Below are 13,330 nucleotides of genomic sequence, written 5' to 3' on the forward strand. Positions count from 1 at the left end.
GTGTTTAAAGCTGCGGGGAAAAAAGTTCTCCATTAAGCAGTAAAGATACAAAATCAGTGAGCAGGCTACAATAACACGGATTTTAAAATATATATTCTTTATTTTCATACACAATAGTGTAGTTAAATACATTATATTGAGCATTATTAGAAATTCTTAATTTTCCCCATATTTTACGTTAGCCTTATTTCAAAATGGAATTTAAAAGAAAATCCTCAAAATTCTATACCAACACATGTTTTTGTTTTTGTTTTGTTTTTAGACATTTTCTGAAATCGTTTGAAAAATGAGCTGTATAGAATTTCGAGGAGAGGTGGAAAAAAGAATAAAGCGGTAACATGACAAAGTGGGTGAATAAAGTGCTGTGAAGATCAAGTTAGTGCATAGAATCAACATTTCAATCATAGTAACATCATGAGGACAAGACTTGAAATATTAAAATAGCAACTTCATCTCTAAAAACATTGTGTCTCTCTGAATTAAACCAACTAATGAGATACAACCCAAAAAGAAGAAAAAAAGCCTTTACAAACAAAAAAATTCTCAAGGACTCACAGCCGAAATTGAACAGGAAGTATGGTTATTTTTATTCAAATGAGCAATTTTAGGTGAATTCCATGATGAAACGTTCCAAGTCTATGCAGTGATTCTCAAATGTTCACAGGCTCTCTAGTGGTTAGTGAAAGAATCACTGCCTAGATGTTTTTTCCTATTAATGTTCGAACTGTGCATAATGTTACGATCATGTTAAATATACTTTTTAAGAATAAAACCTTTATTTTTTTATGAACACTTGGACCTACAATGATACTGTATTTTAATGTTGGTCATGATGGTGGACAGTATATATTTGTAGAGGCTGATTTAAAAATATATATTTTTTTTTACATTGGATCTCAAACGATCATGTACCTAACAAAGTGGCCAGTCCGTGTCTGCTTCATCCAGGCCTTCATTGGAGGAACCGGCTGAGGTCCTCACGGATCTCCGCCTCGTCCCAAGGCCCGTGGATGTTGTCCTTGTGCCTCTGCAGCCGGACCAGCAGCCAGGGGCAGAGCAGAATCACACTGGCCAGGGCCAGCGCCAGGATAGCCGCCCCGCCGGGCCAGCGCGACGCCAGGCCGCCCACGCCCATCGCGCACACTCCCGCGCACACGGCGGCGAAGTGACGCGGGGCCCCGTCCTTCACTCGCCTCAGCAGACAGGGCCACAGGGCGAAGACCATAAGGGCACAGCTGAGCATGGTGAAGGTATGCAGGGCGCCCGGGAGGCGGGAAGCCAGACACACGGACGCGAACAGGGCCGCGTTGAGGGACAGGCTGCCCGGGGGCGAGGGATGGGCATAAGGGAAGGACACCAGGTGAGCCAGCAGCATGACGGCCGACATGGCGTACACCGTGTCCGTGCTCACGGACTCTGTGAGAGTTTTTAGCACGGGTGAGAAGCCAAAGATGAAGGTTAGGAAAATGGTGCCGCTCTGTAAGTCGGCCAAACGGGTCCGAGGTTGGAGCAGGTTGGGTTCCGCCTGAGATGCGAGGGCTTGGTATAGTCCGTAGCACAGCAGGGAGCTCGCCAGGCTGAGAACTAGGAGGGTCTCTGGGGACAGGAGGCCCTAAAAAGATAGCAGGAGACAATAAAGACAGATGGATAAGCAAGTAGTAGATAAATGGAGGAATAGATAGCTCTTAGTCACCTGACCAAAAAATTCTGGAGTAAAATATAGAATTCGACTCGTGGATTTTTTCAGGCCAGTGTCGATTCCGATATTTGAAGAATAAAATTCCAATAACTGATAAATTGTCCAATTAATTACAAAAACATAAAATGAATAACAACTTATTCCCTTCTCTTTTTTGGTTCCCTCAACACAACAATAATAGATATAAATTACAGGCAGAACATTTCCCCATTTTACAATATTTTTACCATTTCGGCCCGAGTAAAATATCCGTCAAAGGTTTCCCTTTACCTGCTCCATGTAGAGCCAGAGTGTGATGAAAATAGCCACGCAGGAGAGCTGCTGCCCCACCAGGCCTGCCTCTCGCACTACAGCCCAGTAGCGGTACTGGCGGAGGCCCTCGTTCCTGCGCAGCTCCTCCAGGAAGCGCCGGTCCACGTAGTTGTCCGGGTACGGCTGGCGCTCCCACAGCACCTTCCTCCAGGCCACGGCCGCATTGAGGCCGTCATCCGGCCCCATCGCCCTAAACGTGCAGAATTAGCTTGGGAGGAGACTCCATTTTGTGCAAATGATCAGCTCATCAGCAAGCTTGGCAGAAGCCTGATAAAGATCCTGATTATTTGATTCAGATGTGTTGGAGGAGGGAGACATGGATAACAGGCTAGATAGGGGCTCTCGAGGGCCAGATTTAGAGACCCCTGATTTATATATTTAAAAAATGATTTTGATTATTTGTAATACAGACTAATTTATTGTTTGCAAAAAAATGCATGGAAGGAGGAGGACCTTGAAAATAATAATTGCATATTCAATCGCGGTATATGGGGTCGCAGTTAGATTATTAAGCACTAAGTGACTGTTGTGACTGTTAACCAAGGTTATTTTCATCTATTAACTCGCATGTTTAAACTATCAGGAGATTTCAAAGCCATGACCTCATCATTTGGGCTTCCCCTTGTTCTTTAAAGACATAGTACTATTTGTGTATGTAAACTTTTGACGTCGAAAAAAAATCATAAAATTCACTAAGAAATGCTCTCATTATTGTGGCATTTAACCAAATTAAATAATTTTGGTGAGCCTGACTGACCTGAAAAAGGCAAGGTTTAGTCTGATTTGATTTCAGACAGTGAGACAAAAACATTTTATGTGTGTTTTTGCACAGTGTATGTAAACTTCTGGCTTCAACTGTATATAAATGTGTTGAATGGATGTAGACCGAAATCAAAAGCTGCAACAGTGATTCTAACAACGCATTTATCCGTCGCTTATACGAGAGATTTGAGTGCCAATGCGCCTGCCCGACATAAATCGTCAACAGCAACTTCCAGGTTTGACACTTCGGCTTGAAAAACATGCCATTACGGTACATTTAGAAGCTCAAACCTTACCCGTGGAGAATGTTGATCTTGTCAGCGGATGTTATACTGGCGACGTGACAGCGTCCCGGAAGTGGAAGCGCGTATACCGAGTGAGTAGCGACCCCAACTGTTGGGAGTGCGGAAACGCAATACTGGTTGGCCGTCAACAAACCTTTTCTCAATTTGTCCATTATTTTCTCTTAAAACGAGTTTTGAGTGACACATGCGAATAACTTAATACTTAAAATGCAATAAAATATATATATTTTTGAACCGATGCAATATTCTTTTGACCGCTACGTCCGGTGGTGGCGCTGCAGACATGTCAAGGAAAGGACGTTAACAGGAAGCGGTGGATTTAAAATAATAATAATGATAATAAACTATCTCTGAACCATTACTATTCAATTACCTTGTGACGACATGTCTTGCATGGTGTGCAACAATCCATGGCGTTTTCTACTGAAATCTCTTATTAAAACGATGTGATGGTAAGCACTACATCGTGCATGCGCTATTTAATTTTAATTATTAAACAGACGTTGATGGTAAATGTCAAATGGTACTTCATTTATATAGCGCTTTTTCACCTTACAAGACCCTCAAAGCGCTTTGATACGCTTAGGCAGTTTCCTACACGTGATTTGAATGAAAATTTGTGTTGTAATTGTGCTTAAATACTCATATAAAGCGCTAACCTCACAAGCCAGATTAAAGAGCAACCTTGACATTTGAATAAAAAAAATAAACTTCCTATCTTAAGAGCTGCTAGTGAAGGGGAATCGGGCGATAGTGAGAATGTGTAGACTGAAAGATGACATCAATTATAAAAATAAACAAAAATACGGTTTTATTTTGTATGAAAGGCTAATACACTTTTGGTAAACGTGGATATTTGTGTGTTCATTTTTAGTTCAAACGTGCTGTGTAACTAATCAAGCATTTTCTCAACCTGAAGTGAGCCAACTAAAAGGGGGCAAGCACATTCGGAAATGATCATACATTTGTTTTCGAGGTTCCCGTCGCGTTAAACCGTTTACATGATACTTGGTGAAAGGTACAGTGTGTCTATAAAGTTGTTTGTTTATTAAAGTGTATCACATCTTTTTTGGTGAAAGAGTTACTTGTCAAGTGAAACTAAAAACGAAAAGAAAATGTCTGCTCCTCAAGAGAAGGCACAGTGTATATAATGTTTTATTGAGACAACATCTAATGTGCAGACTCAGTAAAAGTGCAGATGAAACCACCATCGTGTCCTCCATTCTGTGCATGGTACAGGAAATTCATGGAAAATATTTATTGTGTAAGACAATTAATTTTAACATTATTCTTTCACCGATAGGATACATGAAACACACAATTTCAATGGGTTTACAAACTAATTTTGGCAATAATTGTGCAACTCTTATTTTATTTCTATATAGATGTCTGGAAAAACCTTGACGGTGAAGGATGACAATGTTAGATGGACGTGCTCTAAGCACCAGACGATCTGGATGAAGACCGAGCTGCAGGATCTGGGGTTGTGGCCTGGTTGCCGCCCGGTCCGCAAAGCGGCCAATGCCATCTCTCTCTGGCGTTTCCCACCACAGCCGGAGCTCCTCGACTCCCGAGCTGCCGTCCCCAAACGTCTTCCAGCTCCATCCTTTCTTCATTTGGAAGCCCGAGCATGAGATCATGGCCAGGCTGAAGAGGACAAACCAGCTTCCGTGTCTCCACGACTGTCCCCAGGCACGAGTGCGTGTGCTTGGATGTTGTACGTGTTGTGCAGGTTTGAATTTTCTCACCACGCGTTTGTTTAACCAGGTCGTCGTGTCTGATGGTGTGGAACGGCCGCTAACAATCGTCGGCACCGGAGGGCAGTACTACATCCTGTCTTCACAACTCCGCTGTGAGGTGTGCCACAAACGCTGGTTCGCAAAGAAACTACCCAAACGTTTCACCGACATCCTGCCAGCTTTCTTCACGGCCAAAAAAGTCACATGCAAGACGAGCTGCGGTGCACGGGCAAGTCGCGGTCGGACATGGCGGGCCAGGTGAACAAGATGCTGCGCCTCATCTCCACACAGTGGAGAATGCACGGGAGGCCGGTGAATACGGGCAAACGGCGTTAAGGAGAGACGAGGCCCCGCGGTCGTTCGGCTCATACGGAAAGCCTGAAGGTTGGTGTGGCGTGTCTGTGACTGAGCAATACCTGACGGACTGCTTCCTTGACGAGTACACACAGATGGAGCCGGAAAGCGTTCCAGTGGTGAAGATGGAGCCGGAAAGCGTTCCAGTGGTGAAGATGGAGCCAGCGAGAGGTTCACTGGTGAAGATGGAGCCGGAAAGCGTTCCAGTGGTGAAGATGGAGCCGGAAAGCGTTCCAGTGGTGAAGATGGAGCCGGAAAGCGTTCCAGTGGTGAAGATGGAGCCGGAGAGCGTTCCAGTGGTGAAGATGGAGCCGTCCAACACTCGAATGGTGGAGATGGAGCCAACAAGTGTTCGGGTGGTGAAAGTGAAGGTGAACCTGGACAGCGTTTCACCAGTGAAGACTGGGCCGGCCGCAATCATTACGCCGGTGAAGACGGGTTCGGCTGCCGGCGTTCCGCCGGTGAAGACGGGGCGAGCCGTCGTTAATTCACCTGTGACGCCTCAGCGTCCCCTTCCATTGTCGAGAGACTCCGTTTTTAAAGTCATAGCAGAGGTCTTGAACAAACAGCAATCACATGCGGCACAAAAGAAACAGCCTTGGTTGCTGCGTGGTCACTTGATGAACCTGCCGTAGCGGAATGCACAGCACCAGTGGGGGTGGGGTGTTTGGGGTCCTGAGTTGGTATGTGCGGATAAAATTATTGTTTCCACTTTTCAGTGCAATCAGTTCACATCAAATACAAAAAGCAACATATAAAAAGTTTTTAAATGATTACTGCTCCGACATCAACTTGAAGGACCACTCAGCAGTACAATGGTTTAGTCAAAAACATTTTTTTTTAATTTACACATTTACAAGTAAATGAATAAATATCTCGACAAGTTCTGCTCGGTAATCACTAAATATAAATCTTCATTTTTGATTGTAACAGTCACCTCACTCGGTGGTGGATTATACACTATGAAAATCAGTAACGCAATGCTGAATGGTGTAGGCTGGAAATAAACATGACATTTGTGAAATAAAATATTTCTAAAACGTGTAGGGTTGACATTTACTTAGCTAAAACTTGACAGCTAAATAAAACATTTAGTTCCACACAAAGCGTTGACATGACGACAATGTTAGGCCAAGACTCCCAACGATAAAAGCCTTAAAGAGTGCAATCAGTGATTTAAAAACTTACAGCGATGATGTTAACAAAAAGAAACAGAACTTCAACATCCAGTGGTCTGAAGAGCAGAAAAAAAACCCCAAGGCTCATTTGTTGTATTTCTGAAATGTCCCGAACAGTGCAGTTTTGTTACGTGCGAATCTTCCTCTTGTCTCCGAAGAGCGAGCGGACCAAGTAGACTTGCACGGCCGACACCAGCATCATGATCGCCAGGTTGACCACCGACCAAAAGTTGACCCGGTCGTAGTTGCTCTCCTGCAGGTTGCGGTCGCGGGCCTCGAAGGCGCGCAGCACCGTCTGGATCTGCATGCTCTTGCCCAACCGCGACTTCACGCTGTTGATGGTGTCCTGGTGGAAGAGCGGGCGGGTCGAGTCAAAAAATAACAAAGGATGTGAACAGGATATAATCGGGTAACAAATGGATCGATCTGCAAGATGGGAAAGGAGAACCCTGTCCTAGAAGTAAATGGAGTAGGGGGTCATCGGTGAATCAAGTGTGCAAGAATGCTTGAACCTGAGGATTTTGATGCAAGTTAAATTGTGACATGAATGCGTAATACTTTAAACCACGTAAAAAAAAAATTTTTTTAAAAAGGCCAGCTGGAAGATACATTTCCCGTCACTCAGCTAGCGACGCCCGTGTGCCCTTTGACACAATTCAGCAGGGTGGAGCTCGCTGTCGTGTCTCAAACAATTGGCCTGGTCCCAATGAGCCAATAGGTGAGAGTTCAGAACATCAGCCTGACATCAACTTTGCCGGCTGGGTCACTTTGCACCCAATGTGACAAATACACCACTGGACAAAGTCTAATCCCAATTTGTATCTGTGCCTTTTATACCAGTAGCAAGCTTTGCATTTTTAAAATTTATTATAGAAACCATCTATACTATATGAAAACAAAATATAGCAACACACAACTGTGCCAAGTACCCTCATGTGGAGCAGTTCCGAATCAAGATTAATACAGAGGAGTCGAAAATGACTAGCAAATTTTGATATGACCAACCAATCAGATGACAGAAAACTGCTGACATCATCAGGGATGAACACGCTAGCTATGTGAGGATCAAATTGAAATCTGACAGTCCAGCACTTTGCTGTCATGAAAATATTTGTTGTTGATATAGCTGCCGTTGTGCTCATTGTTCTCTTGTCCCTCCCTTTGTCACTGACCCTGTTTTTCCTTCTCAACCCAACCCAAAGGCCTAAATATGAATATGAATAGCTTATTGGGAAGTTTTGAGCAAAACTAATGAAATAAGCCAAACAAAAATTGAAAGAACATTTTTGTCACCTCTCCAGTGACCAACTGAAAACCTAACTCGCTCTACAAACAAAAATTAAAACTTCACTCCATTCCCAAACTGTTGTAACCCTTTTTTTTGTCTAATCTCACCATGATGTCCTCCAACTTCACGTCCAGCATGTCGGTGCCGTGCACGTACTCCTTCCAGTCGTCGGGCTCCTCGTCGCCGTCCATGTTGTCCAGGATGAGCTCGAAGAAGACGAGCTTCTCCGAGACGCTGCTGAAGGTGTTGTCGAAGCAGAACATGTAGTCCCCGTCCTCCGTCTCCACACTGTGGGAGGGAATTTATTTTTATTTTTTTTAAATTGTATACAAATAGTTAGCTCTCTAATGATATGTGTGTATATGACATTGATAATCATTGAATTGCCCCCCACCAAGTTATGATATGAAAAACAAAAGCCGAATGTGTGTGCTTGAACTTACGTGTGCATCCCATCTGACTTGTGATGGTCGCTGTAGAGAATCTGGCCAGACGGAGAAGAGATGAAGAAATCCACATCCAAGCCTGCGCCGTCTAATACCTATGGTTGACATTCAGTAGAAAAGTGGGAAATGCACTTAAAACATTTGAGCATATTTTTCTTACCGCCGGACTTACTTCCCTCTTTTTATACTTTTTTTTTCTGCCTTCATTCCTTACCTCCTCAGATCTGCTTCTTCTTCCTTACATCCTTCCTTCTGTGGTTTAAAATTAGAGATTGCCATTTTTAACCTCTACATGTTTTCGCAATCCTGGTGACATTTCACCTCCCTAGTGCTTTCTCTTTGTTGTAACACATCAAACAGCCTCAAAATGGGACACACAATACGACCTAATAAAAATAAATGTAAAAAGTGCATACCTACACTTTTGTTGAAAAGATTATGGCTCCCAAAAAAACCCACTGTCATGTACACACCACATGTCACGTCGTAAAACTAGTAACACCTTGATTTCTATTACTAGATTGCGCTTGCAATCCAATTGAAGGCAGCAATTTGTTGTTCCCAACCTGATATTCTATTTCCAGCGAGGCGTCTTTCTTCATAGTCTGGTAGAAACATTCCTTGCGACCAGCGGGCAGAGTGAACGTGAAGTCGCTGTCCAGAGACTGCGAGAAGGCGGCCAGTGCCGAGAACCTCTCGGAAACGACGACGAGTAACACCGACACGACACAAGCAAACGGCCGCACCGTGGCCATCGTCGCCAAAGAAGAACAGATAAAAGTCTGTCTGGTGGTGTTCGCCCTGGAAAACAAACACAAAAAAAAAAAACAGCTCCAGTGAGTTGAGTCCCGAGCACGCGCGACAGCTCAGGACCCCGCCTGATTAAAATGTGTTATTTATTTGAAATAAACAAATGCAGCGTGCACAAGTTTGGATTCAGTGTGTTTGAATAACATTATTTGAGTGGTAATTCGGATATTTTCATTAAAGGTAATAATTTGGACGTCTCTTTCGAAGTGCATTCTGGGAAGTGTTTTTGAATATGTAGATTGGTGAAAAGCGAGTGTAATTCTGAAAACGCTACGTAATGTAAGATGAATCCTCTTAATATATAAACGAGTCGGCATCTAAAAAAACAATTGTCCTTTTTTTTCTTTTTAAATAAGCTTACCAATACGTACACTTGTTTCAAACTGGATTCTGGGAAAAGCTGTTTTTAAATGTAGGCAACTTGCATTAAAAAAAAGACTACATTAAAGGAAATTTGACTCTTTGATTTGTGTTTATTTTAAAAATAAAGACCTATTTCTGATACAAGTAAATTATTACTTGGGGGGAATATTACATAATCCAGAAAGGGGAGAGAAAAAAAGATAATACATTTTTTTAATGTATTTCAATACACCACTGAGTTTTTATAAAAAATCAAAGGCTATTCCAGATATCTATTTTAAACTGTATTCTGGGAAGCAATGCTTTTGCAGGGAAATGTCATGATTTTCGCATTTTGGGGAAAACATGCATAACAATATTGCATTTATTTCACAATGCCCTTTTTATTTTTTTATTTTTTTATATATATAGTTTAAAAGCAATAACTCAGACACCCAGCACAAACTGCATTTTAGGAAATGTTATTTTTGAAGTTATGTGGGTGAAAGCAATATCATAGGGAAATTATTTGATATATGCATTGTCCAAAATTATTGCATTTCTTTTAAAATGCAATAATTTAATAACATGTTGAAATATGTTAATCAAATTGGTAATTTGCATATATTATATGTAGCATTGTAAATATTATTGTAATTGTATTTTTTAATTATAATAATAACATTTGTTAGTGAAGAGTGTGCATTGATGTATTGTATACAATACTTGGAGGCCAGGTGAAAAAACATGGCACTTTGGAAATTAAACGTCAGTCTCGATGTTTGTTTAAAAAAAAAATCAATTTGTTGTCTTTACTTGTTAGTGGAGAAATTAACAGATAAATCACCAAATTGCACAACATTCACACACAGTGAGGCAACTTTGGACATAAAAAAAACCCTTTCCATTTGCAACGTTTGCAGGTTGCATCTTTGTTGCAACATCGACTAATCAATTTGCTATCATCAAGGTAAAAAGATGACGCGTCCTGTTCCACAGTGTCCAGTGGGCGGTGCTGTTTCCACAGTTGTTGCATACTTGCCGCCGATTGGCTGGCGAATCAGTATTCCTTTCACGATTGGTCATTTTCCTCCTAAGGGTGGAGTTGAAATCGGCGAGCTAGCCGTAAGCAGCAGTCTTGTCTGAAACGCACAATGGGATAGCACACGTTAATGATAAAACACTCGACCCGCGAGAAGACAGCTGCTTGGCCATTTTGAAACTTTAAGCACGACTAACGATCTCCTCGTCTCATTTTTTTAAATTCCGTTGAGAGATTCGAAAGAAGCTACAAAGAGCGAGGATGTTGGTCCCCGTGGGAAGATAATGAAGAGGCTGCGTGTTCTGGTGGTGTGCCTCATTGTAGCTCTCCTGTGCTGGTAAGACACATTTCCGCATCCATTACTTCAAGGAAGGAGGGGGAATTGACATTGTATCAGGCTTTATTTACCGGTAGTTTGGGGGCTTCAGATCTTAGCTAGTTCGTACTTGTACGTTATCCATTTATCACCAACGTACATGGCTAACGTTATCTGCAAATTCAAGAGTGACGCAAATTCAATGTAAATGTATTTATTTGTGGTAGTTTATGTCTTTAATTGATATAGTGGCATGAGAACGTTTGTATTTTAAATTTTATTTTATTATTGTATATTTTGTATTGTTTTTTTTAGGTTAGCTTGGCAGCCGTCATTTGATCGTGGCCAAGCTAGCTTGGGTCACCTGTACGGTGGCTGATAATTGCCAATTTTAGATAAACGATTAGCATAAAAATGCGGATTTTCGATTTTCACAGCCCAGAAACGTTTTGCCTCTTAAAATGTGAGACTCTACAACTAAAATGTTCATCCACTAGCGCCATTTCACCCAGTAAATTTGCTTCTTTTTTTTTTTTTACACATATATATATATATTTTTTAATAATTACTGTTCAATATTTTTTCTTTGCTGTCAAACGTGTGCGCCATACTTCAGCACACTTATCAGTAATATGATGCAAATGAGTGGGATGAATATTTACTTTGCAAGTCAATTTTATAGTGTGTACCCCTTAACTTGTGCCCCTAAATTTTCAGGTTAGGTTTCAGTTAGACTGGAGCCCTGCTGCTGCCTAAAAATATTTATACTGTAATTGCATATATTAATCTTAGAGTTAGGTAGTAGCATCCAAGGTCGTGTACATCCTTTTGGAGAAACGCTCTCTTCTTTTATGTAATAATCGAATATTCAACATAACAACTAACAACTACCATGATACCGCATGTTATCAGACTGCTTGACTTTACTGAAATGAAATAACGTTTGCAATATTTTTGGCAATTTGCAAAAAGTTATAAATTATGTTTTAAGTGAATAGTTTGCGATGTTTACAGAAGAACAACTGCAAAGGAGGTCAGGGTTGACTATACATTAAATATAGATGGCATGGGAAGGCGAGGGAGTGTGCAAAAGTAGGATAAACCCACTGTAAATTATGTATGTTCGTTTTGAAGCTTAACATTCATATTAAGTTATTTGAAAGCTCTTAACTTGTCTGTAGGTGTGAACGTCAGTGTACTGTGAATGCTTGTTTGTCTGTACGATTGGTTACCGTCCAGACCGGAATGAGGAAAAATAAAATGGAGAAATGATGGCGGACATTTATGGCTTAGTGATTTGAATTCTGGTTAATCTCCGACTGCGTTGCATGACAGATCCAACCTGTTCTTGCTTTCTGGAATCTACACGGTTTGTTTATACCTGTATAATTCGTAGGTGAGCTTCCAAATAATTATTTTCCTCATAGCAGCAGAAGACAATGGCACATCTGTATTTGTTACCTCCACCCTTTTCTCCTTTTGAAGGAGACATATTACATACTTTTCCCACATTTCCTGACTTCTTAAGACCAGTTTGTAGGTGGAGCTTTCTTTTTCTTCTTCTTCTTCCTTGTCACACTTGCCAGCTAATGAGCATGCGGCGTCACGTAAAGGACATCACAGATGCAAAACCTCACCGCTGTCGGGCCTTTCACTCCCCCGTGCCGACGTTCACACATCCACGAGGATCCAGCGTGATGTTGGCGTCATTCTGGTTTACTAATTTGGTGTACGAAATGAATGAAGAACATGTGAAGATGACCTCAAACAGATATTTCCTGGAACTTTGTCCATTTTGAACATTTCATTGGTATTTTCAAACTACAGTAGTAGGAAAAAAATGTGTTGGTGCTTTTTGAGGAGCTGGAATTGATAAGAGGGAGTTTTTATCTATTTAATTGACACCTGCCATTTTTGTCCTACCTGCTACCAAGGCTGCTAATCACATCGTCACATTCTGTTAATTCCATTGCTGCGTCACAATTATTTAGATTACAGTTATTATGCAACTATGTTAACCCATAATAGCCGCAACTGACAGACTATCTGGAGAATAAGTATGATGTGCCAGGTCATTATGTATGATGTGATGTGCCATGTGGTTATTAACCTCACTGCTCGTTTAGGGGAAAGTTGTGTGGGTCTGTAACATATCACACCTACGATAAACAGTGGTTCACTGTAATGGTACAATAATTAGGTTCTTAACAATTTTTTTTGTGACATTAGTAAAAAAAAAAAAAAAAAACTCTTTAAGAATTTTTATTGGCGTCTTTTTTTCCCCTGCACGGCGACGAAAGCAGGCTCATTAAAACAACCACGCTGTCCGTCAACATTGTAAAAAGTGTAGGTGTTACCCAAGAAGCTCGTCTGGCATGTCGAGGAAGCCCTCAGCGACACTTTTTAATTAGACACTGAAAGTGAACGGCGGTGAAAGAAGAGAAGTCTCGCTGAGCTTGTATCTGTTCATGCTGTGCATGGAGTGGGTGGGGCGAAGGGGGGCCGGGGGGGGGGGGGGGTACAGTGGTAACACCGCCTGCTTTGAAGAAGATGGGCTTGGACTATTAGTTGGGGAATAATCCATGCTTGTGCATATCCCTCCACCGACTACTTTCTACTCAAGTTAGACATACTGTATGGGACATGCTGTATTGGATATCTGCCCGATATTAGCCAAAGAATCAGTATTGGATTATATCGGTATGCATCCATTTTTTGCTCCCGCTCTTCTAGTTTA

At 41.7% G+C, this 13,330-nt stretch overlaps 3 protein-coding genes and 1 pseudogene across 5 annotated transcripts in view; 2 read left to right on the forward strand and 2 right to left on the reverse strand.

Moving 5' to 3' along the window:
- Positions 1-563: 563 nt before the first annotated feature.
- Positions 564-3,128, reverse strand: pigc (phosphatidylinositol glycan anchor biosynthesis, class C). The gene is made up of 3 exons (XM_086089848.1): positions 3,070-3,128; positions 1,970-2,201; positions 564-1,612 (listed from the first exon to the last, which is right to left on the reverse strand). The coding sequence occupies exons 2-3, from the start codon at positions 2,195-2,197 to the stop codon at positions 953-955; spliced, it is 888 nt and encodes a 295-aa protein (XP_085945974.1). The 5' UTR covers positions 2,198-2,201; positions 3,070-3,128; the 3' UTR covers positions 564-952.
- Positions 2,986-8,250, forward strand: LOC147166202 (uncharacterized; annotated as a pseudogene). The gene is made up of 3 exons (XR_015096529.1): positions 2,986-3,149; positions 4,464-4,776; positions 4,846-8,250. The product of XR_015096529.1 is annotated as an uncharacterized LOC147166202 (transcript).
- On the reverse strand, positions 5,991-8,969 carry tmed5 (transmembrane p24 trafficking protein 5). Its single transcript, XM_086089849.1, has 4 exons — positions 8,650-8,969; positions 8,081-8,178; positions 7,745-7,925; positions 5,991-6,695 (listed from the first exon to the last, which is right to left on the reverse strand). Exons 1-4 carry the CDS (start codon positions 8,836-8,838, stop codon positions 6,477-6,479), a joined length of 687 nt encoding a protein of 228 aa, XP_085945975.1. The 5' UTR covers positions 8,839-8,969; the 3' UTR covers positions 5,991-6,476.
- A 1,384-nt stretch (positions 8,970-10,353) lies between these two features.
- The window catches only part of suco (SUN domain containing ossification factor), a 29,329-nt gene continuing 26,352 nt past the window's right edge, over positions 10,354-13,330 (forward strand). For both annotated transcript variants that reach the window (XM_086088609.1, XM_086088610.1), the window contains exon 1: positions 10,354-10,614. In XM_086088609.1, coding sequence (XP_085944735.1) covers positions 10,562-10,614 — 53 coding nt within the window. In that variant the 5' untranslated portion in view covers positions 10,354-10,561. The remainder of the gene's footprint in view (positions 10,615-13,330) is intronic.

The sequence above is a fragment of the Leptonotus elevatus genome, chromosome 11 (assembly GCF_054856555.1).
Source record: "Leptonotus elevatus isolate MCC_2025b chromosome 11, RoL_Lele_1.0, whole genome shotgun sequence".
Classification (NCBI taxonomy): domain Eukaryota; kingdom Metazoa; phylum Chordata; class Actinopteri; order Syngnathiformes; family Syngnathidae; genus Leptonotus; species Leptonotus elevatus.

Excerpts from the sequence above, each read along its gene's own strand:
- tmed5 (XM_086089849.1), bottom strand. The coding sequence starts at position 8,838 with ATGGCCACGGTGCGGCCGTTTGCTTGTGTCGTGTCGGTGTTACTCGTC. Across the intron at positions 8,179-8,649 it reads CGCTGGAAATAGAATATCAG|GTATTAGACGGCGCAGGCTT; the intron begins GTTGGGAACAAC and ends TGTCAACCATAG. Across the intron at positions 6,696-7,744 it reads TGAAGTTGGAGGACATCATG|GACACCATCAACAGCGTGAA; the intron begins GTGAGATTAGAC and ends CTCTTCCACCAG.
- pigc (XM_086089848.1), bottom strand. The coding sequence starts at position 2,197 with ATGGGGCCGGATGACGGCCTCAATGCGGCCGTGGCCTGGAGGAAGGTG. Across the intron at positions 1,613-1,969 it reads TCTGGCTCTACATGGAGCAG|GGCCTCCTGTCCCCAGAGAC; the intron begins GTAAAGGGAAAC and ends CTATCTTTTTAG.